This window comes from Ceratotherium simum, chromosome 2, assembly GCF_057802395.1.
Source record: "Ceratotherium simum simum isolate JZ-2026a chromosome 2, ASM5780239v1, whole genome shotgun sequence".
Lineage (NCBI taxonomy): Eukaryota > Metazoa > Chordata > Mammalia > Perissodactyla > Rhinocerotidae > Ceratotherium > Ceratotherium simum.
This window is the reverse complement of record NC_141901.1, coordinates 21637267-21661273: the sequence shown is the minus strand read 5'-3', so window position 1 is coordinate 21661273 and position 24007 is coordinate 21637267. Positions and strand designations below refer to the sequence as shown.

At 35.4% G+C, this 24007-nt stretch overlaps 1 protein-coding gene across 1 annotated transcript in view; it reads right to left on the bottom strand.

Annotated features, from left to right (window-relative positions):
• Window positions 1-24007, bottom strand: part of PLA2G4A (phospholipase A2 group IVA) — a 149265-nt gene that overhangs the window by 36605 nt on the left and 88653 nt on the right. Inside the window, exons 8-12 of the mRNA XM_004424914.3 lie at window positions 15936-16072; window positions 8716-8938; window positions 7589-7703; window positions 1329-1466; window positions 1150-1242 (exon numbers count right to left, since the gene is read on the bottom strand). Coding sequence (XP_004424971.1) covers window positions 1150-1242; window positions 1329-1466; window positions 7589-7703; window positions 8716-8938; window positions 15936-16072 — 706 coding nt within the window. The remainder of the gene's footprint in view (window positions 1-1149; window positions 1243-1328; window positions 1467-7588; window positions 7704-8715; window positions 8939-15935; window positions 16073-24007) is intronic.

Genomic DNA, 24007 nt, shown 5'->3' with positions numbered 1-24007 from the left:
AAAAATCAATTCTTGCAAAAGGAGTGATAATACTACTTTTAAACCAACTTGTAGAGTATTAATTAATGTTACAATTGTATTCTTTTTTGCATCTAAAGCTTAATTAAATCAACTGCCATCATCTGGAACAGTTAAAGGCAGCTTGTCAAAAAAATTCTATAGTAAGTTTTTTACATGCAAGTAATCTTCAAATGAATTGATTGTTGAAAAAGTCATTTATGATACTCAGTCAACTCTGTCCTCAAATAGATGTGTTATACTTCACGGACAGAGAAGAGGTAGTAGGTAGTTAGTGTGCTGATAATCTACAGGACCTTCCTCTCCAGCCCCTGCTGGGCTGGCCCTAAATTCAGATTTAACATCCCACTGCTCTTTCCCACCATGATTCAACGGCCATAATGAAATTTCGCGTTGATTACAATATAGACGGCAAGGTATTTAGGAGATACTGAACGTCTGTTTTGTTTGCTTTAAGTTTGAAGTCAAAATATTCATCCAAGAAAACATATGTTCCTATGGCATTAGTCTTATAATGAATGAAAACCACTGGTCCCCAATTGAGTTTAAGTCTACTTTTTCAAGTTTTGTAAATATTATTTTTAATTTATTATGGACTAGAGTTAGATTTAAAGAAAATCATTAGTGTTAGTTTGCTACAGAAAATTCAAAATATTTTTTCCTTCTTTTTGCTATGAATTAGCTATAAGAAGCTAACAGAATTCTAGTGAGTTAGTATTTAAGGGATAAATAAGCTGAAAAGTATGAATTCATCTTTAATCATTATACTGTGTTCAACTGTTGATGAATCTAATCTTTAAAAAGCTACTTTATTTGATAAAAGAAGTATTCTCAAACACACGTAGTGTGTTTAGATGTATAATGACTAAAAAGGAATGGGGATGCCCTAGTAAAAATTATTCTTAAGAATCAATGGTTTTTATGAATTTCCCAACCTCCATGTCAGAATAGTCCTTAAGAAGTAATATACATATGATTTCTAGGAAATATTTAGGTTGATTCAACCAAATTATTGATAACTTTAGAACAATTATAATCTTTATTATGATTTAATTTTCTCTATATGTACATGTTAATGAAATGTATCAATGTAGCACAATTATTCTTAATGTAAGCATGTTTTTACAATACCTAATTCTTCCTCCATTGTGGAACCTTTATTTTGTGAGCCAGAAACTCCTAAGACTCTGTTGAACAATATAGAAAAGGCACTGCCCCAGACACCTAAAGTAAAGCAAAAAAAAAGAGAATAACTTAGAATGCACCAAGATTTAAAATGGTCAAACTAGTGGTAGATTTTGATCACTTACCCATTAAGAAATGCAAAGGGTTTTCTTCATATTTCTTCACAACTGTTCCCATAAAAAATTTGCTTCCAAATAAGTCAGGAGCCATAAAAGTCCCATATTTAGCCATGCCAATCTCATATGGACTAAATTCAACCCAATCTGAAAGCATTTAAAAAAAAAATGCAATCCATTAATAGGAAAATACTACAGAGATGTGCACAGCTAAAGATCACTTCAACAATGCCATGATTATTCTCCTTTATTTAAAATACGTTTAAAGAATTAACCAAATGCCTATTACGTATATGGCATTGTATAGAGGTTGGGGGGAGAAAAGCTTGTAGATGAATAAGATGAGAACACAAAATGATCCCTTCTAATTTGCACAGATTGAATACCCTTTCGCATTTAAAAACTCAGACGTCCTTTATCAAGTCCATTTTAATTCTAAAGAATGGAAAATTGAAAACTGCTGACTTAGAAGTAAAATTCAGGAAGGAGATAGAGGAATTAAATTCTTTCTGATAATGCAAGCACACTATGAAAATGGAACAAAGTGTTTTCTAACATTTGCCTTTTCTTCCTCTTTCCTCAATTTTGCTTATTAACCATTATTCCACCTCACAAGATTACCATGCAAAGTTTTATGCTGAATGTCTTAGGAAATACAGGGTAATAGAGTCAACAGAATAAACTTTCTAAGAGCAGAGGCTCTGGAACCAGAGCACTGGGTTCAAATCCCATTCTGCTGCTTACTAACTGTGCAACCTTGGGTAGATTACTTGTGTTCTCTGTCTCTTACTTCCCTAATCTAAGGGAACTAAGGAACGTGAAAAATTTACAGGGAACTGTAAAATGTGAATAAAATCAGTGGATAGTCTGTAGAACAGTTGTGAAGATCTAATGAGTTATGAAATGTAAAGAGCTTAGAAGAGGGCTTAGTACATTTTAATTGCTCAATAAATGGTAGGCACTATTATATTTCACGTATTCCTATGGCTATAACCATGTCTAATAATTTGAGTTTTAATGGATCCAAAAAGAATTCCTGGTTTTTGGCTCCCATTTCCTACACTTGCCATTCTCTCAGTCTTCTCTTCTTGGTAAATTGTACTACTTTTTATATATTCATGCCATTACTCATACTTTAGGATTGTTCTTGATTGTTCCCTTTCCCTTATATCTCACATACAAAGAATCAAGTTCTGTAGGCTGCATCGTCAGATATGGTTAGAAACTGGCTACTTATCCATTTGTCCACCATAACCATACTGGTACAAACTGACATACTCTCTCCCCTGGATCTCCACAATACTCTCCTAAAATGTCTCTTCTCTATTCTCCTACTATCTTTTTGATAGTAGTAGCCAGAATGGATTTTTCAAAATATAAATCAAAGTACACTAATGCCAGCTAAAAACTTTCCAATGGCTTACCATTACATTGAAAATAAAAACATGGCCAACGAGGCTTCATGATGGTCTGGCTCACGCTGCCTGTTCTGACCACATGTCCTAACCAATCTCCTACCACATCTTGTCTTGCTTATTCTACCTCAGCCACACAAGCCTTCTTAATGTTCCTCAAAGAGGGCAAGCTCATTTCCACCTCAGCACCTCTTCTGCAATTATAAGGCTTGCTCCTTCTTAACTTTAGTTCAATGTCTTTGTTGACCATCCTCTATGAAGTCTCACCGCCATCCAACCCTGCCTGACTCATAACCCTCTGGCCTCCTTTTTATTTTTTCAGTTTTTCCTTTTCTGAAATTATAACATGTCTAACTGCTTATCCAACAAATTCGAAATCCAAATAACTCCAAAATCCACAAGGTTTTTTGCTATTCATTTGAGGGTAAAACCTGACCTGAACTCATTTAGCAGAAAAACCAGTCTTGAAATGCTGTGAGGCTTAATCTTTATGTTCTCACTTAATGTGAACATTGATACATTCTATCGGAGAAATCACTCTATTTGATTATAAGAACCCAATGGGGTATTACATATTATACAGTATAAATATTTTTTTAACTTTAAAATCTAAAATATTCTGAATTCCAAAACAGCTGACCCCAAAGTTTTGGAAAAGGAATTGTGAATGTATATTTGTTTACTCAATGGTAGATCAGGACATTCTACTTTCATGAAGGAAGTTATGAAACCACAATTGTGATGAGAACACATTATAATTCATTTCAAGTCAAAGGCAAATGGTACATATACTCTTCCTCAGAAAGTGGAGTATAATGATTTACATGGAGTTACTGAGACATGACTAGCAATGAATCAGAGGCTGTTAGGAAAATTTCTATATCACTACAAGTAATTTCCTATCTCTGAATTTCACACACCTACCTTGGGTAATCAAGCGTGATAATTTCCTGGTTCCTACTTTTGTGGTAATCTTGTCTTTATTAATGCTGTGGCTTGTGCACCCAGTAATTACACACATTCTCAAGAGGTAAGATTTGCTCTCTAATCCTTACTGAAGAACTCACCATGGTAGTATTTGACTATTGTTCCTTTGCTGTTGACTCGTGCATTTCAGACTCAAACCTCTGTCCTGCACCCTTATCTACTTAATTCCAACTTCCTGTTGCACGTTTATGCTTGGATATGCTGTCATCACACCCCACTATACTTGCCTGGAAAGGAACTCATAACATTTCCTCCCCATCTGGCTTACCTGTTTCTGTAAATCATGCTATCACAGCCCAGGAAAAAAAAAAAATTTCTTTTTAACTGAAACCACTCTTCTATGCAATCCAGCCATCACCAATCTCACCAGTAACCTTTAGGCTTCTCACAACCATCTTCTCCTCTCTTTCCTTATCAGTATCTCCCTAGTTCCAGTACCTTATTACAAAATACAGTGATATGACTGCCTCCAGTTTCTTTCCTTGCCAATCTACCCACATGAATCACCAAAACACGTTTTTCAAAAACACTACTTAAATAATTTTCTTGCCCTACCCAAAAGCATTAAACATTTCCCATTATCATCACAACCGAATAAAAACAGTTCTGCCTGGAATTCAAATCTTTCTATGACTTGGCACTAATGGTTTTCCCAAATATACCACCTACTCTTCACCAGTTCATATCAAGGCTAGTTTTTTTTCACTGCTCCTCAAAACATACCTTTGGCTTCCTTTCTGAGCATTTTCTTATACTGTTTCACATAGAGATGACTTTCACCTCTGCTTGATAGATCTTTCCTAGCTCAACTCAAATTTGAGTTCCATCACCCTCACGAAGTCTCTTATGACAATATACTAAACCTCTATGATATCTTGTACTTATGTCAGTTCTACACACTTTAATAGATAATAATATTCTATGTGTATGGCTCATTAATTTTTCATGTTTTATTTTTGTGTTGTTAAGGGGATTCTAACTTTCTTGAGGAAGAGTACTATATTTTCACTCCTATAGTGTTTGTCAAAGAACTTAACATGATATAGAGTCTATAAGTTGTGCTCAGTAAATGCAATTTACTGACCAATGGAAATTTTAAAATGAAAGTTTTAAATCCTCTTAGCAATGCAGCGAAGTGGACGAGTCAAAAATATTTAACAGTTTAAACAACTAATGTTTATTTGTTTAAAATCTTCAAAAGGGAATAGTGTTTAAAACTATTCTAAGAGAGAAGAAAAACATTCTCTGATATTGTTGAAGTAAAGTTGATAAAAATTCTGTAAGCTAAGATAATTTGGTTCTTTGACTTTTTAAAATATAATTTAGATACTATTTCAACTTTTTTCCTCTGGTATCCATTTTTATCTAAGAAAACTTTAAAGGAATAAAGTAGAGACATGTCTCCCTTCTTTTTTTTCCTCAATAACTGAAGCTGCTTGAGCCTTCACAACATGCACCTTTGAATGTCTTATCTGGATACAAGATCCACGTAACTAATGTTTGATGGCTTTGTCCAACTCTGTTGGAAGAAACAGCTTGAAACTCCTTAACATAGAAGTTAAACAATGAAGGTTAATGGTGCATCTCTCATCTCAGTAACAATATTGCAGTTAGACAGATGGCACAAATCAGACATATCCCCGTAGAAAGACTACTAACTGAACATAAAACAGATTTTTCTCACTCTAGATGAGTCTAAAATATTCACTCGCTGAAATATTATTTATTCTTTAATTATTTTAGTCAGATTTTCTCTTGAGAATGGCGACTGACTAAAAGTTCAGAATAAAAAGAGGCGACTGTGAAAATGCCATAACAATTGTAACAATGGTCATAAAACTATTATATTTTTGTCTCTTTATCATATTCAGTCTTATGCAAATCTCATGTGATTGTCTTAATAGCTACATAAGATAAACTCGAAGTTTATTAATGTCCTTTTTTTTTTTTATAAAGAGGAAAATAAGAATCAGAGAGATTAAATGATCCACCCAAGGTATTTCAGCTTAGAAGTAAGACAAGGCTTTCCAATTAGTCTAGTGCTTGTTTAACCATATCATGATGCTTCTGGGGTAAAAGATGGCTTATTTGGCTATGCACAGATTTGACTACCATGCTGGTGGTATTTATCAAACCATTTCCAAACATTTCAAGACCTCACAAGACAAGAGCTATGAGAAAGCAAACACAAAACAAAAACAAAAACCAATTTCATCACGGCACTTACTTCTCTTCAATGATAAAATCTCAACTGTCCCTATGAATTCCATTACAGCCAAGGCATGGTTCCTTATTGCTACTGGGCACACCGTGGTTATCTTAGTCCCCTACCTATTCCCCCATCCAATAGTTAAATTTGCCTCTCATATACAAACCCTATTCATCTTTAAGATTCAGACCTCTGACTTTTCTCACACAGCTTTCATAGAGCACTTTAAATTGTTAAGATTTACTGAAACTTAATTTGGGCCAGCCACTCTTTTAAGTACTTTACATACTTCATCTCATTCATTTAGCAAAACACTATGAGGAGAGTCTCATCCTCATTTAACAGATGAGGAAACTGAGGCTGAAAGATGTCATGTAATTTGGTCAAGGGAACAGTGCATAGCAACATTCTGTTCTTTTTTGTGCCTTAACTTCTTTAATAATTATTGTAGACTTCCCAACCAGATGATAAGATCTTATAGAACAGAGGCTATGCTGTGGGGAAGGAGGGGAGTTTGCACTTAGTGTCTGGCATACTACATTCTACATGGTCAGTAATCAGAGAAGTCGATAATTTTACATAAAGGACAAAGGATTTTTCAAGACCAATTCTCAGCTCTGCTACTTACTTTCTATGTGGCAATGTGCAAATCACTTAATCTTTCTCAGGTTTTGTTTTTTTTTCTGTGAAGCAGAGCTAAAAATACCTTCCTCCCTGGGTCATAGTAAAAATTGAATAAGATAACAAACATGATAAGTGCTTTCTGAACCATAAGCATGATAAACATTTTAGTCAATGTAATTGAAAAACACTTGAATGAATGAATTCCAGGTACACTGCTTTTTATAAAGTATTCAAAATTCTTACCTGAGAGTAGTCAGTTGAGGAAAAAAGTGAGACTCGGTAAAATTGCAAAAAGATTCTGGATATAAATCTGTTAATTACATGCTACTCACAATGATTTTTTTAAGCTCATAATGTGACTGATGTCACTGAGACACTTTCCCTAAAAAATATAATGAACCCCACCAGCTACAGACATAAATGCTACCACACTGCAGATTAGGATTGGTGGAGGCCCCCAGAAGTATGACGTCACATAATTTTAGAGCACCTAATGAGAAGCGAAGCTACAGAAGAAACAAATGTTTATATCTGAGATTTAACAAAATGAGACATTTAGTTCACCAGCTGCCACAAGTATAGCCTAGTACTTTTTAGGTACTGAATTATAAAAATTAGAATAGTGCTTTGAATGATAAATATATTATATTACCCAATGCAATGAAAATATAAGCAGCAAGCAAAAGTATATGCATTGCCTAAAAGCAGTAGGCATACTATTTTTGCTAAAAGTCTTTGAGAAATGAGTAATTAAAATTGTTATTGATTATATTCATGGTTTATTTTTTATAGTTGATTTTTTATTTCACTAATTTAAATGAAGATACATTAGTAACTAGTTTCATGGAATATTCTCTACAACCAGAACATCATCTAGGTTAATATTTTCTTATATTTTCAAATGTTTTTATGTTACAGAAAAAAATTTATTAAAATAAGCAACTGAAATTGCTTATGATCTTATTCCAAAGAAAATCATTAGAAACCACAGTTCAAAGGCTTCAGGAAATGTTCTGAAAGAGGAAATTACAAACCTGCAAACATCAGCTCTGAAACATCGGGTTTGACATGGAGACAGGTGAAAAGAGGTAATGGGCATTGTGCAGTATTGACTTTTTCCCTCAAACTACTCAAGGTAGCGTTCATTCTCTGTTCACAGAAGAAAGAAAGAAATGATTTTAAATGCACAAACAGATACAGACAGAACACTATTAAAAATAGTACTTCCAATCAAGACACTTAAAACTTTTGTAATAAAAATAAGCCGTTACTTCTAAAAATCTCTGGTTCCTGAATAAACAACAAAAAGTAAACTTTATGGAAGGAATTATCTTCATTCTAAAAACAACCATCACTCTAGGGACTATGTCTACATTTGAACTGGAGAACAATTTGGCAGCTATGGAGCCCAGAAAGAATTTAGTCTCTGGATTCCCTGGCACAGACTCTACCTCCCCCGCTTTATCTTCAGATGAAATGTCACAATGTGGTCATGTGTCAAGTGGATTTGTTCCATGTGATTCACTCCCTTTTCTGACTTTTTCCAGACAACCTCCATTCTTCCTCTACCATTCAAATATTACTTGTATTCAAATATTACTTGTATTCACCTCCTTATCTAAAAAGATCACCATTTGGGGAGAATGGGTGGTTAAGGGTTAAAACGTGCATTTTTCCAAAAAAAAGGAATGCAAAAGTACTTCCCTACACATCAAAATTGATATACAGTTAGAATGAATTAGTAAGCACTAGGTTGAAACGTAGAAGAGTTACGTCTGGCAGGGAGTATGTGCTCAGTATACATTGCTGATAGGGTAAGTTGAGTCAAGTGATTTTTACAAAATATACCATATTTTGTTTCCTTTAAAATATTATGGTAGGGCCGGCCCCGTGGCTTAGCCGTTAAGTGCACGCTCTCCACTACTGGCGGCCCGGGGTTCGGATCCCGGGTGCGCACTGACGCACCGCTTCTCCGGCCATGCTGAGGCCGCGTCCCACATACAGCAACTAGAAGGATGTGCAACTATGACATACAACTATCTACTGGGGCTTTGGGGGAAAAATAAATAAATAAATAAATAAATAAATAAATAAAATCAAAATATTATGATATACATGGTCTATGTGTATTAAAAGGATTGTAGATTGAGCCATAGCTTACATTGTGAATTAGTGTTTCTCCTATTAACATGCCAAAGATATCAGTAAAGGTGACAGGCTGTCCAGAGCTTTTCTTCTTCCATAAAGACTCAACATATCTTTTAATTTTCTGTGGTGTGAGAAGTAAAAGGGGGTTGTAGCTAACATTTTTCATTAGCTCTTCATTAATCTCCTCTGGCCCTTTCTCTGGAAAATCAGGGTGGGAATATAAGGTTGACATGTACCTGGAAAGAAAACAAAAGATAATCAGTAAAAATAAAGGGCATTGCATAGTAGTCTCTAAAGAAAGTAGGCCTCTGAAAGAATGGTTGGTTCACTTAATTATCTGATTAAAGATATTAACCCAATTAAGGCAAGAATTCATCAGTCAGAAAGGAGCTGGTCTACAATGGAAGCAAAGTGAAGGAGAAGTCTCAGAGGAAACACTGGACTTCCCATGCACAGTCCAGAGGAGAGGAAGAGGTCGGTGGGAATGGGAATCCCTATCAGACTATTAGAGACTGATAACACACACATTTGAGTCATGTAAATAAATTGACTTTCTGGATATAATACTAGCTAGCAATCTGATAATCTGACTTTTCATGCTGATTATCTACAGGTAGAAAATGTGCTGTCTGAACTATTGTGAACACCTAATTCTCCTGATAAATGTGTTTTTTTTAATTGTCCATTGGCCAACTGGACAAAATCCCCAGCCTTACCAATTGTAGGTCTCAGAACTCCTGAGCATACAAATCTGATGGTGAAATCCTGGAGAGGAGTAGATCTTTAAGATACACGCTTTCTTGTGAAGATTCTTGGCCACCAGCCATTTTGCCACTTGTGGTGATGCTGGAAATCACCATGTGCCTTGGTATTTAATATTTAGACAAACATTCAGTTACCACCCTCCTTCCTGTGAACCAATATCTTTAGCATTGTAGCTCTCATACTTCATATTAATTATTAGTTTACTTATCTGTCTCCCTTAATAAGTTGTGACCTCCTGCAGGGAAAATTTTGCTTATTCATCTTTTTTAGCCTCAATGACTAGCAAATGCCTGGTATATGGCATGCACAGTTTTTTGAACTGTTGAACTTAGAAAACAAAACAATGAAAATATAAATATTATACCACTTCATCCAACCAAAGAAAAAGTACCACGTATTTTAATCTCTTGTTTCCTTGATATTCAAATCAAAATGCCTACCATAACGATTTATCGTCCCTTCAGGGAGAGGATAAAATTAACTCTTGCTGTGTCTCTGTTATGTTCCAGGCCTGTGCTGGTTAATTGCTCATAAACTGTTATCTTGAAGACTTAGAATACTTTCAATTCTTTTTTAAAGACAAGAAAAGAGAGGATTGATGAATTTAAATAACATGTTCACAGTACCCCAATTAATAATAGAAGAACTAGAATTTAAAATTTGTCATCTCCCCTGACAGATTTTATTTTTTAAAATCTTTTAAAGAAGATTTCAGTTCTTAGAGACCAAACTATTCCCATGTAACATTAAATTAGAATTTCTTGTTGGATTCAGAGTTCTTTGAAGACAAACTGAGAATAATTATAAGTTAACAAATGGGGAGGAATAATAGACCTAAAATGGAACACATACTCTGCCAAAAAAAAAGAAAAATTCTTAAAAGATCTTTATTACACAAATTGAATTCCTAACATTTCCAACAAACATGCAATAAAGATAAATCTGGCTTACTCTGAACTCGAGCCTGATATAATCACCAAATATCTATAAAAAATACAACTTAGCTTGCTTGAGAGACACAGAGGTCATCCATTCCTACAGTTATTCTGAGATCTACCCCACGATTCATCCAGATCAACAAAGATCTGATTTTCTGGACCTCACCATACTTTACAACAAATGCACAAACTGGTGTAATGATATTGGTTTATATTTAAGGACATAATAAAGTAGGAAAATAAAACATCATTTTGAGCTTTTAAGTGGTCAATTCTGGATCTATTCAGGATATGCTTCATTCTTTATGAGAACACTAAGAAGTTCTTTACTGGTCTTATTACCAAGAATAATTTCTACCTCCACAGACCATTGTCTTGCACTTAACTTATTAAAAATGTGTATTATGTAACCGTACATGGTTTGGATTTTGCCTTAAACTCTAGAAAGCTTAAACCCAGGCCTGTGTCTCATGCCTCCCAAAGCTATAGGTTACACCGTGAATTTTTAATCTAACTTCTAGTGATACAGTTTTTTACTTTTTTTTCACTTCTATTTTTTTATATACAATCCAGTTTTACTTTATAATAGGATATATTAAATCCTTTCCTTAATGAAGCGGGATAAAAATAAGGAAAAGAACCAAACAAACACTTAATGTCAGTAGAAATCAATTTAGCCACAGAACGATTTTTTTAGAAAGGTAGGTGAAAAGGAAATGATATGATCATTCTGCTATTGGAAGTTGTCATTTCTAACTGTTTAGCAGAATGATGTAATTACTCAAATCTCATTTATGTTAAGACTTCCCTTCTCCACCTATATTTAGCTGGTCTTTAAATGAATCAATTTATGATTCTAACAAATACCTCCGCCCCATGGATTGCCTCCAGCAAGATCTGAAGGCTTTTCTTCTCTTCCTTTCCTCTCAATGTTAGCCATTCGATCTAGATTAAGAAAATCCTTCCCCTAGGGTTGGGGGATTGGTCAAAAGCTAGGACCCTGTGCCACAGTTTCAAAGGTAGATCTTTTTAAGGGATCAAAATGTATATAGATGTCAGCCCAATTCTCACTTTTTGTTCCATGTAGAATGTAGTCTATTGCAGTCCATTTCTGCTTTCTAAATATTGAAGTAAACTCATTCACTCAGGGAGTCTCTCTCTCCCCTTTCTCTTTCTCTTTTTTATCCTATCACAAAGCAGTTGGCTTAGGGATATAAGCCCTAGAGAGAGACAAAAAGACCTAGAATATCTGAACCATTGGGATTGGGCTAATATTCTCTGCTTGTCCATCGTTTATGAACCCCCGTTTCTTAAAATTCACAAGTGTGAGTTGGACAGATTTTCCCTGATGTCATTATGGTGACATCCAAGACTTAAGTTTCAGCTTTGGTGGTAGCTAAAGATGGAGTACTAGGCAATGGCCAGTTTTCCTTAAATAGCTTTCTTGGTTTCTGTGGTTGTACCAAGGCAGGATTCAGCTATTACTGGCTTCTGTGGACACACTACCACCTAAAGCACACAAACATCACCCCAATTTTCAACTCTGTAGTTAAACCTTAATTTTCATTTCTTTACCAATAAATGGCTCCCAGTTATACCAATCAAGTTTCAAAAACTAAGTGTCTTAGACATAGAAGGGCCTCTATAAATAATTAGTTAATGAATGAAAGGGTCTTCAATGTATTTCTCTATAAACCTGAAAATATTTGCCTCTACTTTTTCCACATATTTATGATGGTATACCTCATTCTCTCCATATGAATGCATTTTAGGCTAAGTGTGAAATTTTAAAAGCTAAATCATGCCAAAGAACAAGGAATTTTCAGTTCAGTCCCTGCCTCCAAATCACATCGTCAATGTTTTAAAATATCATTATCTGGCCCCCAGGACTTGCCAAATCAGAATCTTCAGGGGTAAACATTTAGAATTTCTGTGATTAAAAAAAGTGCCACAAGTGATTCTCATAAGCAACTAAAATTTGGAATGATTTGGGAAGACCCTCAACATTTGCGAAGCAAATATCCTGAAACCCTAAAGAAATCCCTAGATTAATTTTCCCTCCAAATACAGTAACTTATGTGAGTCTTCATTTAGTCTTTAAACATATGGTAAGTGGGAGACATTCATTAGTGAACAAAACAAGCATAGTGTCCACCTCAAACAACGTATTTTCTCTAACAAACACCTTGATCTTTTAGCCTGTCACCTCTTATGTGACAACTTCTATTAAAATTGTTTCAGTTTTCAATGTTCCAGGAATTCTTCAGACTGTTAAACTGAAAGTTCTCATTCTTGGATTCTATCTCAATCAGTTTAGTGAATTAGGCCCCATTGTCTATAGATGCAGAGCTGCTCTCGTTCCTCTTTTGATGGTAATGTCATACAAACATGGCAGTCAATATCCAGTAGCTCCTTGTAATACTACAAATGAACGGCTGTTCCGTTCATAGCACAACTCCGAGGAAGGGAGTTGTGCTAACTGAGCAATTAGCAGGGTTACTCGGGATGACTGTCATGATTCTCCTAGTTCACTCACGTCAGTTCTCCTAGTTGGTTAATACTTATATTTAACGAATAATAGGTATCATCCAAAAATAATTTCAGAAATCATTACCATAACAGTAGTAGCAGTTACAAGGGAAGCTTTTGTCCTACATAAAACTCTCTTTTGTGATCACAGAAAACTTTTTGGGAGGTCCAGGGCTTCTCCAGATATTTCTGTATTACCTCACTGGTGCCAAGTCATGGTCAAGTACGGGCGGAGTATAAAAACTTACACAACACAAGAGTGTAATTTGTTTTTCCAAGTCTTTCCGAATTCCTTCCTTTGAACTTTTTCCCTTCTCACCTATACTTTTCAAGAGAGAATTGTTAACTTGAATCATCCTGACCAACTTTTCTTCCGTCTCAGGAAGTGTCTCTTCTCTCCATGGTTAACAGCTTCACGTGTGCTTTTTACGTCGTCCTGTCCTGTCTCTGCTTGAATCTTTTTCTATCCATGATCCATCTATTTCTTTATCTTCCATCTATCCCTCTCCACTATTCCCTTCCCCTCAGACTTCTACAAAAATGCTCAAGTCTTAAATTCCGAAAACAAAACACAACAAAAACCCCTCCCTGGGTCCTATATTCCCCTCGTTGAAATAATAGACGGCTCCTACTAGGTTCGTTTTCTCGTCTTTCTTCTTTTCACCTACTATTCCCTTCTTATTTGCAATCTCATGATCAAAAGTGCCCTTTATTTACTTTATCTAGTGACTCTTGCTAAAACCACTAAAGATATCCAAACCTAGTTCTAAGCTAAGCTTCTCACAGATCTTTCACTCTATTCAAATACCGACGACTTCTTAAAGCACTCTCCACCCTTGACCTCCGGAACTCATCTTTTACTTGATTCTCTTCTCTGATGCCACTTTGCATTGTCCATTAGGGTGTTCTTTCCTTTTTTGGTCTATTAACTTTGAGGATGTCCTAGAGTTCCATGAATTAAATTATTGGTGGTAATAACTGACATGGTAGAAGTTAGTGAAATTACCAAGAGAGGATATGCAGATACAGTAGAACAAAAGAGAGGTCCTGGAGGAAAGGAGAAAAGTAGTGAGTAGTAAAGACAATATGGAAAAGAGAGCAATCAGAGAGGATGAAATAAAAACAAAAAAGGCACGGTAGGAGGGATTTGAAAGAAGGACAAATCAATGTGTGAAATGTCTCCACCCCCAACCTCATCCTTTCTGACTCTCCCAAAAAGTCAAGGAGAATAAAAACTCCAAAAGACACCACTATATTTGGAAATTAGGTGGTCTCTGGGTGAAAACTGATTGTAAGGATTTTAGGAGTGAGTGGCCTTTAAGGAAATGGACTAAATAAGAGAAGGCTAGCCTTTGAGGAAATTAGACATTGAAGGATAGAGCAGAAGTTTATGTATATGCAAATGTGTGGCCTGTAATATTTAAATGATTGGCCCATAACATTTAAAATTCTCTTAATTACATTTTGCAGAACTTGTTTTCAGAACCCTATCAGGAGAATATAAAATGTTGCCCAAAATCTATAACCAAAGCAATGACCGCAGCTCTAATTAAGCCCAAACACACACTATTATACCCCCGAATCAGTGCTCAAGGCCTGGTCTTTCTCTATTAGATGAGTTTAAGAAGTAAGCTTCTTGCAGTGTAGTGGTCAGTGATAGACCACAGGGATCTAACAAATAGCGAGTACAGGTGGGAAAAACCACCTGAAGTGTAATAACAAAACGTTTGAGTAGGTGAATCAATCTTAGGGTCCAAGTCTTTCCATCACATTACTCATTAAACAGGCAGGTGCCTGCTCTTTCCTTCAAGGGAAAGAATAATGATGGGCTACACCCTTCTTTCATAAGAGATAAATCATTTTGAGGGTACATACAAAAAAAGTGGCAACCATGGTTCTAGGTTTTTGTTTTTTAGTTAAAGAATCTGGTTCAAAATATTTAAGAAACTACAGATTCTTTAACTGTGAATCTCTATGTAGAATAGCTGTCCAGGAGAAGGCTGTGGTTTCATTGAAAGACTTCTAAAATGGAGAATCAAAAGTCTGAGTATATATGCCTGCTCTATTGGTGATCTTGGAAAATTCACTTGGTTCTGAGACAAATTGTTTTTAGTTGAAAAATGAAAAAACTCATATCCATTTCACAGGATGAGAAAGCACAGAAATTTTTAAATGCTAAACATATATAATACGATATTATGATAGATGAGCTTTACTGTAAGTGACTAAAGAGCCTTTTAAGTTAAAGTCAGACATTTTGTAATAAGATGGTACTCTTATTTGAGACATATAAGCAAGAACTAATATTTAATTTTCAATGTGCTTATTTGAGATAGGCAAACCAAAAAATAGGTAGTATCTTCTATGAAAATGTTTTATAAATACTTTAGTGAAAAGGTAAATCTACAGTGTACAAGTATTATACATACAGATGTTTTACCTCTCTATCTAAATTTAGCTGAGCTTATATACATTTAAAAGATTAATTTCATAATAAGTTAGATATAGATCAGTGAAATTTATTGCATTTCTGCATTCATAAGTTGTTTTCCTTCTGTATACTCAGGTAGCTTGGATTTCATTTTATTTGCCCTAAAGAAGCAAATGAATAGCTAGTGAATCACGCAGACTTAGACATGATTGCTGAAAGATTACAAATCAGCAAATTATAGGAAGATTAAATTAATTACGGGTGGAGTATGTTATTCCACTTCTGTGATATTTATATAGAATAATTTCAATTGACGTACTATTTTATTTTATGTTTAACTACATTTTAAGTGACATACAGGATTAAAGGGGGTAAATTTATGACAAGAGTCATCCTTAGGTACGAATTTGCCTTAAAAACATTTTTATAAAGTGAATTATTGCATCAAGTTGGAACATTTAAAAATTTGACATTAATGTTCAATTTTTTAAATCTCCTTTTCTAATGTTTCAGGTAGATAAATGCTAAGCATTTAGGATGATAAAACTAGGATTTAAAATGTATACTAACCATGTGGAACCAGAAAGACCAGCAACATAAGTAGCGCAATCTAAAATTCCTGATTCATACAGTGCCTTCATCACCCCGGAGAATCCCACCATGGCTCGGAACCCTCCACCAGAGCCCAATATGGCTACCACAGGCACCTGGAATGATGAAACACAGAGATCATTTGCAAAGTCAAGTCATAAAATATATTCCTTTTCAGTTTCAGTTTTTATACTATATGTTGCACATTTGGAAATAAGGAATTGTAAGTTCACTCATACCTTAAAAACACCTAATTTTTAAAAAGAAGAAAATATGTTTCATATAAGAAAATCAAGAATTAATGTCTATTAGAAAGCAGACATTATTAAAATGACCAACTACCTCTATTTAATAATGATATCAACAACAATAATGTTCTATCTTTGCTTGACCCTTTGCAGTTTTTGGCTTGCTTTCAAGTGCACTTTTAAAATTTGATCCTCTCAAAAATCCTGTAAGGTAAGTAAAAAAATATTTGCTCATTTTGCAGATGGACGTTCTGAAAGGATGATATTACTTGCATAAGATCTATTAGCTGGTAATCTGTAGTTAAGTAAGCACCTTGCCTTCTTGGTCCAGAATTCTTACTGCTCCTTGATGCTGACTCATTTCAAAATATATGCTATTATTCAAGCCATAAAACTTAATCAACTTAATAAGAACTAAAAAATTTATTTATTTATTCTTTAATTCATTCAATAAATCTGATTAAGTGGTCTCCACATTTCAGGCATCGTGGGTGGATCTGGGGAATATAGTTTATTTAAGTGACGCAGAAATGTAATAATAATTATGACAACATTAAAAATAGGGATAGATGGCATTCACTGAGCTCTTATTATCTGGTAGGAACTGTTCTTAGTATTTGACAGACATGTCTCATATAACCTTCACAAAATCCCTATGAGCTTTCAATTTTATAGGTAAGGAAACCAAGTTACTTGGAACCAAGACCTTGAAAACTCGTTCAAGGTCATGTGACCAATAAGAAGCAGAGTCAGGAGTCAAACCCCAGGATCCTGTCTCCAGGCTCATGCTAGTATGCGTCACTAAAATAAAGTGCTACAGGCTAGGAGTACATGAGGTCCAGAAGGTGTGGTCAGTTCCAATCGGAGAAACTGGAGTGGTGGAGAAACCTTCACAGGCAAAGAAGAAACCTGAGCTTAATTTTAAAGATGCACAGCTATTCATTACGTAGGGACGAGGGCAGGGAAGGAGGCTGTTCTGGAAATGGAAGCAACATGAAAGAATGAAGAGTTTTCACAGGCAAATAGAGAAGCATAGGCTGTCTGTAACATGACTAAAAGACAAGAGTGTTTGTTTGGACAGGGAGAGATTGTCATTTTCTTTGTGGTCCTGAATCATTCTTGCCTAGGGGAGCTGGTTGTTTCTCTGTGTCCTAGAGCAGCACTTCTCAAAGTGTGCATAGCTTCCAGGATGTCCACAAGATTGAAACTATTTTCATAATAACACTAAAGATGTTATTTGCCTTTTTTCCTTCTCATTCTCTAATGACTGTACAATGGAGCTTTCCAGAGACTACAGGATGTGTGATATAGCAACAGATGGAATTCAACAGCAGATATGAGAATCCAGCTGTCTTCTGTTAAGTCAAACTATAAAGATACTTGTAAAAATGTAAAACAATGCTACTCTTCTCAATTTTTTTTCTGTTTTGGAAATATAGTTATTTTCATAAAATATGTTATTTATATTAATGTGAAATGGACTCATTTAAAATAAACAAATACATATCTTAATAAATTTTCTCAGTTTTAGTTTTTAATATGGTAACCTATATAAACAAGATCTCTTAGAAGTTTTCAATATTTTTTAAGAGTATAAAGTATTTCTGAGACTAAAAAGTTTAATAACCACTGTCCTAGGATATCAGGGATATGATGAGTGCAATTCAATATCTTCCAGGAAAATTCTGAGCCTGATGAGGACAAGGCAGTGGGGGGAGACAAGGAAGGGAATATGAAAGGGGGAGCGGGTGGATGGAAACATTTACTGGGCAGAGGCTGATGTGGAGGTCTAGTCAGATTGCTGGGGAGAAGAGGCGTATTTTGTTTGACATGGTTTTCCAATAATAACAATTATCAAGGAGGAAATTACAGATGGAAGACCGAGCAATTCATTGAAGCAAAAGATCATGAAGCAATCCAAAGCCTTATAAGAGATAAAACGAACCAAGAAATTCACATGAAGGGAAGAGTGGAACCTCAACTGGGTGGGGATGCTGTGACTGGAGTCGCAGACTAGAGTTATATTAGTCATGTTATTATCAGATTTTATTTTCTACATTAGTGACAAAATCTAATTTGCAGAATAAATGTACAAATCACAGAGTGCACGTGCACAGAACTCAAGTACTTTCAACAGTACTCTCTTCTCTCTAATAGTCACAGTTTTTCTTTCTGCTGAGACGTGAATGGGATACCATGACTCCTCCTCCCTTCCACCCCTAAAGCTAAGCTTATGAGGAGAGAAATAGAATCAAGGTACATTTACAAGGAGAATTTTTAACATTCTGTGATGGATCTGATGTTAGGAGTAAAAGAGGAAGGAGTGTGGTCAGTGTTAGGGTTTCTGGCTTTGCTCATGGCAGATGATGCTGTCATTACCCAGAAGGATCCCAGGGCACGGAGCCAGGCTGAGGGGGATATACTGCACTTCATCTCAGAAATACAGAGTATATGACATGAATGCACTGTATTCTAAGCACTTGGATCCTTCCCCCTGGGTGTCTACTCACCAATGTGATAAACACGTATATTCATGGAATCGTTATTTTAGAACTGCAAAGACCAAAAAGACTATAGAAGTTCTCTTATATATGGAAAGAGAAGTCTTTCCCTTTCCTAACCTAGAGGTTAGGTCTTATTGGTTAGGTCTTAGGACAATGAATAGCAGGACACCTAGAACTAATTTCCTAGTCCAAGGCTCTTCTCTAATACCAAGTGGCCTCAAGTTGAAAGACCTGAGGCATCAAATTAGATGCAAATTGGAGACCTCATTCATGAAAACACACACTACCTGTTCAGTGCAATGGAGCAATTTAAATGGCTTTGAACCTGGGTATATTTAGATGAACGGAATGCTCTCAAACACAGATTTTAAAGTTGTAAATAAAGTAAAATATGTAAGTTCTTAAAAACCTGTCTGGAGGGGGAAAAAGCTAAGACAGGACACTAAAGTGGGTTGTAAAGTGGGTGAGTGGAGTACAATGTAGTATTAGTTGCAACAGCAGTTGTAAGGAAGCCAGATAAGCACTTAGAGGAGGGATTTGAATTAGGCCTTGAAAGAAGCATTGAGTTTATATGCAATGTAATAATAATAATAGCAAACACTTATTGTTGCTATGTGCCAAGCACTGGGCCTAAGGTCAGGCCAAGAGAGGCAAAGCAGGAAAGGATATGTGATTTGGGGCAAGAAGAGAGGTCTTATTGTAGCAGGAATATACTAGGGAGTTGGGAAAAATAAGATTATGAAGGGCTTTGGGGAAAAAAAAATGTCAGCGTTGATAGTGTAGGAGGAGGAAGACTGTTGATATTCAAAAATCATTTAGGGGCATTTAAGCCCGTTTATTTGGTTACTTGTAACAATGTATTATTAAAAATAACATTAAACCCAATCTAAGTCAGGTAGTTGAGAGTAAAAAAATTCTTAATAACAGATTACACTGTTCATTTCAACACGCAACACACAACCTGCGCTATTAAATCTCTCTCTGGATTTAATAATAGAAGTTGAGATTTAATAATAGAAGTTGGAAAATTACACATAAGGTCTTTTCAAATCCTCTACCAACTTCCAAGATGTCCTTCTTCATAGTCATCTGCCAGTAGCCCAACACATACTTAGAGATGCTTATTTTATGTAATTAGGAATTTTCTGGAAATAGACATTTATTAAACTAGAATTCATGTGTTATGTAACCCATTGTTTTCATTATTGCTTTGCAGTAATACTTAAAGGGGGTTTTCAGGTAAGATTTTTAAGTCAGATTTTTGGGTTGCTATCAGGTGAAAGAAAATGTCAGATATTTGTACATAAAAATTGAATAATCAAATGAATGAATGTGCAGATTATAATTACCACCTTCATTTATTGCATATGAATTTATCTGATTTTATGCACCATATGATTTAATTTTCATAACTCTGTGAGATATATTACTATTATATTATACATTATTACCTCCATTTTAAAGACAAAGTAATTGAAATACAAAGAAGATAATTTTCCATTTTTGCAAAACTAGAAAGTGGTGTCCTGTGGATTCAAAGCTGAGTCTGTCAGACTCCAAAACTCTTAATTCGCTACCCTCCACTCTGTCTCTGAGAGCTTTCCCTACAGCTGACTTTGAGACCTGAGGCAAAGAAAATCCTCTTTGCACTCAGTTTACTTATGTGTAAAAATAGTGGGTAGAATTAATGGACTTGAAGATTTTGCTACTCGTAACATTCTAGATTCTATAACTCATACAGAATGTGAATTATAAAACTATAAAATGATAAATTTTTATTAACTATAAAAAAGAAATGGAAATTAGACTTATCAAGAAAATACTGTGTGCCTGGCATTCCGTGGTCGCTTTCACGCAATTTATTTCATTTAATCTTCCCGGTCCTCAAAAGGAGATCACTAGTATTTCCATTTTACAAATGAGGAGGTATTCAGTGCACACATAATAATACCTTGTCCACATACAGATATCTAATACGTAGCAGAACGAGCATGGGAACTGAGGTGTAACTGACACTATAACTCATGCTCTTCCCTTTTTTCATTATTCAGAAAGAAAAGAGTAATCTTTACTGAGAAAAACCATTTGATATTTAGCTAACTTGTATTTCAGATTCACATATCACTATCGATGCTATCAGCACCATTTTGTGAAATAAATGAAGGCTAAATTTGGATGTTTTCATAGTCTTCATCATTCTGAAATAACTTTCAAAGAAATTACTTGGGAATTATAAGGTACAGTTGTTAGTCCTGGCTCTAAATATAAAAGAATCAAACAAATAAATGTTGTTGACAAGTTTTTAAGTTATATTTAGTTCTGATAGCCCCAGTATCTGTGTATAAATGATATCAATGAATATTTCTCCTACTTCTGTCATGTGATTACAGGAAATGAAATTTTCATTTACCAAAAACCATGTGGTTTTTATTAAATTATCTTGATGTATGGGCTTGCGGATATTATTAATTTCCTCCCTTGCAAAAGAAAATTCTGAAGTGCTCAAGGATCTTTTTACATTTTTATAGATTTTAAGGTCTGACAATTATATAAAGACTTTTGCCTTTCTGATTCTTTTATTAGCTAAGGTTCTCCAGAGAAACAGAACCAACAGGAGATATATATATATGTATATTCTACTGGGATATTAATATATAGGGAGAATATTATGGGATATCAATATATATAGAAAGAGATTTATTATAAAGAATTGGCACATATGATTATGCAGAATGGCAAGTCTAAATCTGCAGTATGGGCAGGCAGACAGAGCCCCAGGAGAGCCGATGGTGCAGATGAAGTCCAAAGGCAATTTGCTGGAGAATTCTCCCTTGCTTGGGGAAGTTGGTCTTTTTGTTCTGTTCAAGTCTTCAACTGATTAGATGAGGCCCACTCACATTATGGACAGCAATCTGCTTACTCAAATTTCACTGATTTAAATATTAATCTCATCAAAAAACGTCCTCCAAGTTGATACATAAATTTAACCATCACAAGTCCACCCCTTCTCAATTTGGCACCCACATACATCTCCTTAAACCATACTTAATCTCCAACTAAAGACAATAACAAGGTCATACTTCTTGATACAACCATCCTGTGTACAACTGGAAATGCACTAATCCTTTTCTGAGAAGAGGATGAAAATTCCTTGGATAATGTTTATTCTTCTCTTAAGTATCTCGTAACTCAGATATGAATCTGTTTTTGTATTTATGTGCGTGTGTACACACACACACAAACATTCATTACAAACTAAGGAAGAAATACTCATGGGAATTACAGTTCTCATTTCTGCAACTGGTCACCTGGTCGCACCTGATTTTTATAACTACCTTCTTCCACTATCCATTCTGTGTTCCCTTTGCCTTCAACAAGCACTTCAGCTAGTCATGCTTCTTTACCTGGTGGGTGACCTGACCTTCATTCCTGAACATTCTGGGCCATTAGTAGTCCTGCCTGGATGTGTTCTTGTGGATTTCCATTGACTTTGCTCACAGGGCATGGTAATAATAAGAGATGCCCTAAGGGATCTCTTGTATTCCAGACATTTCTTCCCTACCTCCATGGTGAAGTAGCAGTCTAACTTCCCTTTGACAGTCAAGATCAATCACCCCACCAGCACAGTAGCTCCCTTCTTTGCCTGTTGATTCAAAGGCATGAGAAGCCCAAAGTGGCCAGGCAGCAGTCTTAACTTCCAGTTCAACAGAATCATTGTTCCACTCTTGGGGGCAGCATTCCTCCCTTTGGAACTAAGACCTCTAAACCAGTAGAGTATAAGGTCATGCAGACAAGAAACAAAAATTTTGCTAGTGGGTCACTGGAGGTGATAGTGAGTGGTGCCACTCCCACTTCTACTCCTTGATCCCAGGACCCACGAATCCTGGGGAGAAACAGCACCAATATTGGATGCTGGTTCAGAACATATACAGCCTCTCGGAGAAATTTCTCTCATTTCCCCACTATTCTAATTCCAGATTTTAGTCCCTCAACCAGCTTGGTGCTGCTGTGGTCAGTTAAAAACTGTGAAGTAGCATTTCATTTCACATAAGAGACTGTAATCTGGAAACTTCATCTGACCAAAAGCTGTTTTGGAACAAGCAAATTTAAAAGAATGGCCTTTGAACAATCCAAATATGTCAAAAATCCCCATGTACAAAATCTTATAAATCTTACTCTTAGGAAAGATCTCAGCCTTGTATTCACAGAGAAATTACACTAATCAGAGACACTGTTCTAACAACAAGCTTGCTCATCAGATTTGAATTCCACAACAACAAAGTTGAAAGAGAAAGAGGTGGTCTGAAGAAATTACTTCAAGGGAACATACAGAGCATAGAGAAATGACAGTTAATTGGAAAGGAAGCAGACATGAGAACATTCAAATCATTTCAATCTGGGCAAGGAACGGCATATTTTAGAAAGACTTCCATCCAAATATTAAAATCAATAAAGTTTTAAAACTTTTCTTCTATTATTGAGAATAAAGTGTTTAAAAGTCTTAGTAGTTAAGAGAATAAACTCTGGGGTTATCAGAAACCCTAACTATTTGACTAATTCATTATCCAGACAGGAAAGCTATGTTTTCTTAAATTTGACAATTACTGCGCCCCAGGTATCATGCAACAGAACGGCAACACCGAACTATAGGTATAATAGCTTCTATGTTATTGAGTAACTACTAGGTGCCTTACACATCGTGCTGGATGCTTTACAAGCATTAGTACTCATCCTTTTACCCTAATTAGCAACATTGTCTCCACTCTTCGAGTTAAGCCTAGAAGTGATGCAAAGCACCTAAATTCATTCAATATTTTAATTTGACACTGAGGTCCTAAACTAGATGCCGTGTGTTTGTTGAAAACTGGGAACAAGACAGGCATAATCTCTGTATTGAGAATTGAGTAGGATTGTTCTTTCTTTTGACAAGCCACCACAACAGCCCCCTCCTCCACACTTGAAGCCAGTCCTGAACAGAAAGTGAAGATCTTGGCAGGGATCCAGGAAAGTGAGAGCTTAAGGGACCCTTGGCCAAAGAGCAACATAAAAATGGGAAAATGTTACGTGTGTGATGGGAATGGGTGGTGCTGAATATATCTAAAATGATTATTTTTGGCAGGAGAAAAAAGTCTAGACCAAAACCGAAACTTTAATTCTAGGAATGACTTCCAAAATCATGAATTTAATATTTTTGAAGAATATCCCAGTGAAAAACATAATTATCTCATTCTCCATCTGTTACAGAAAAGCCCATTTGTATGAATATTAGCCCAAATTTCATTTTCCCAAAGCAGGAGTG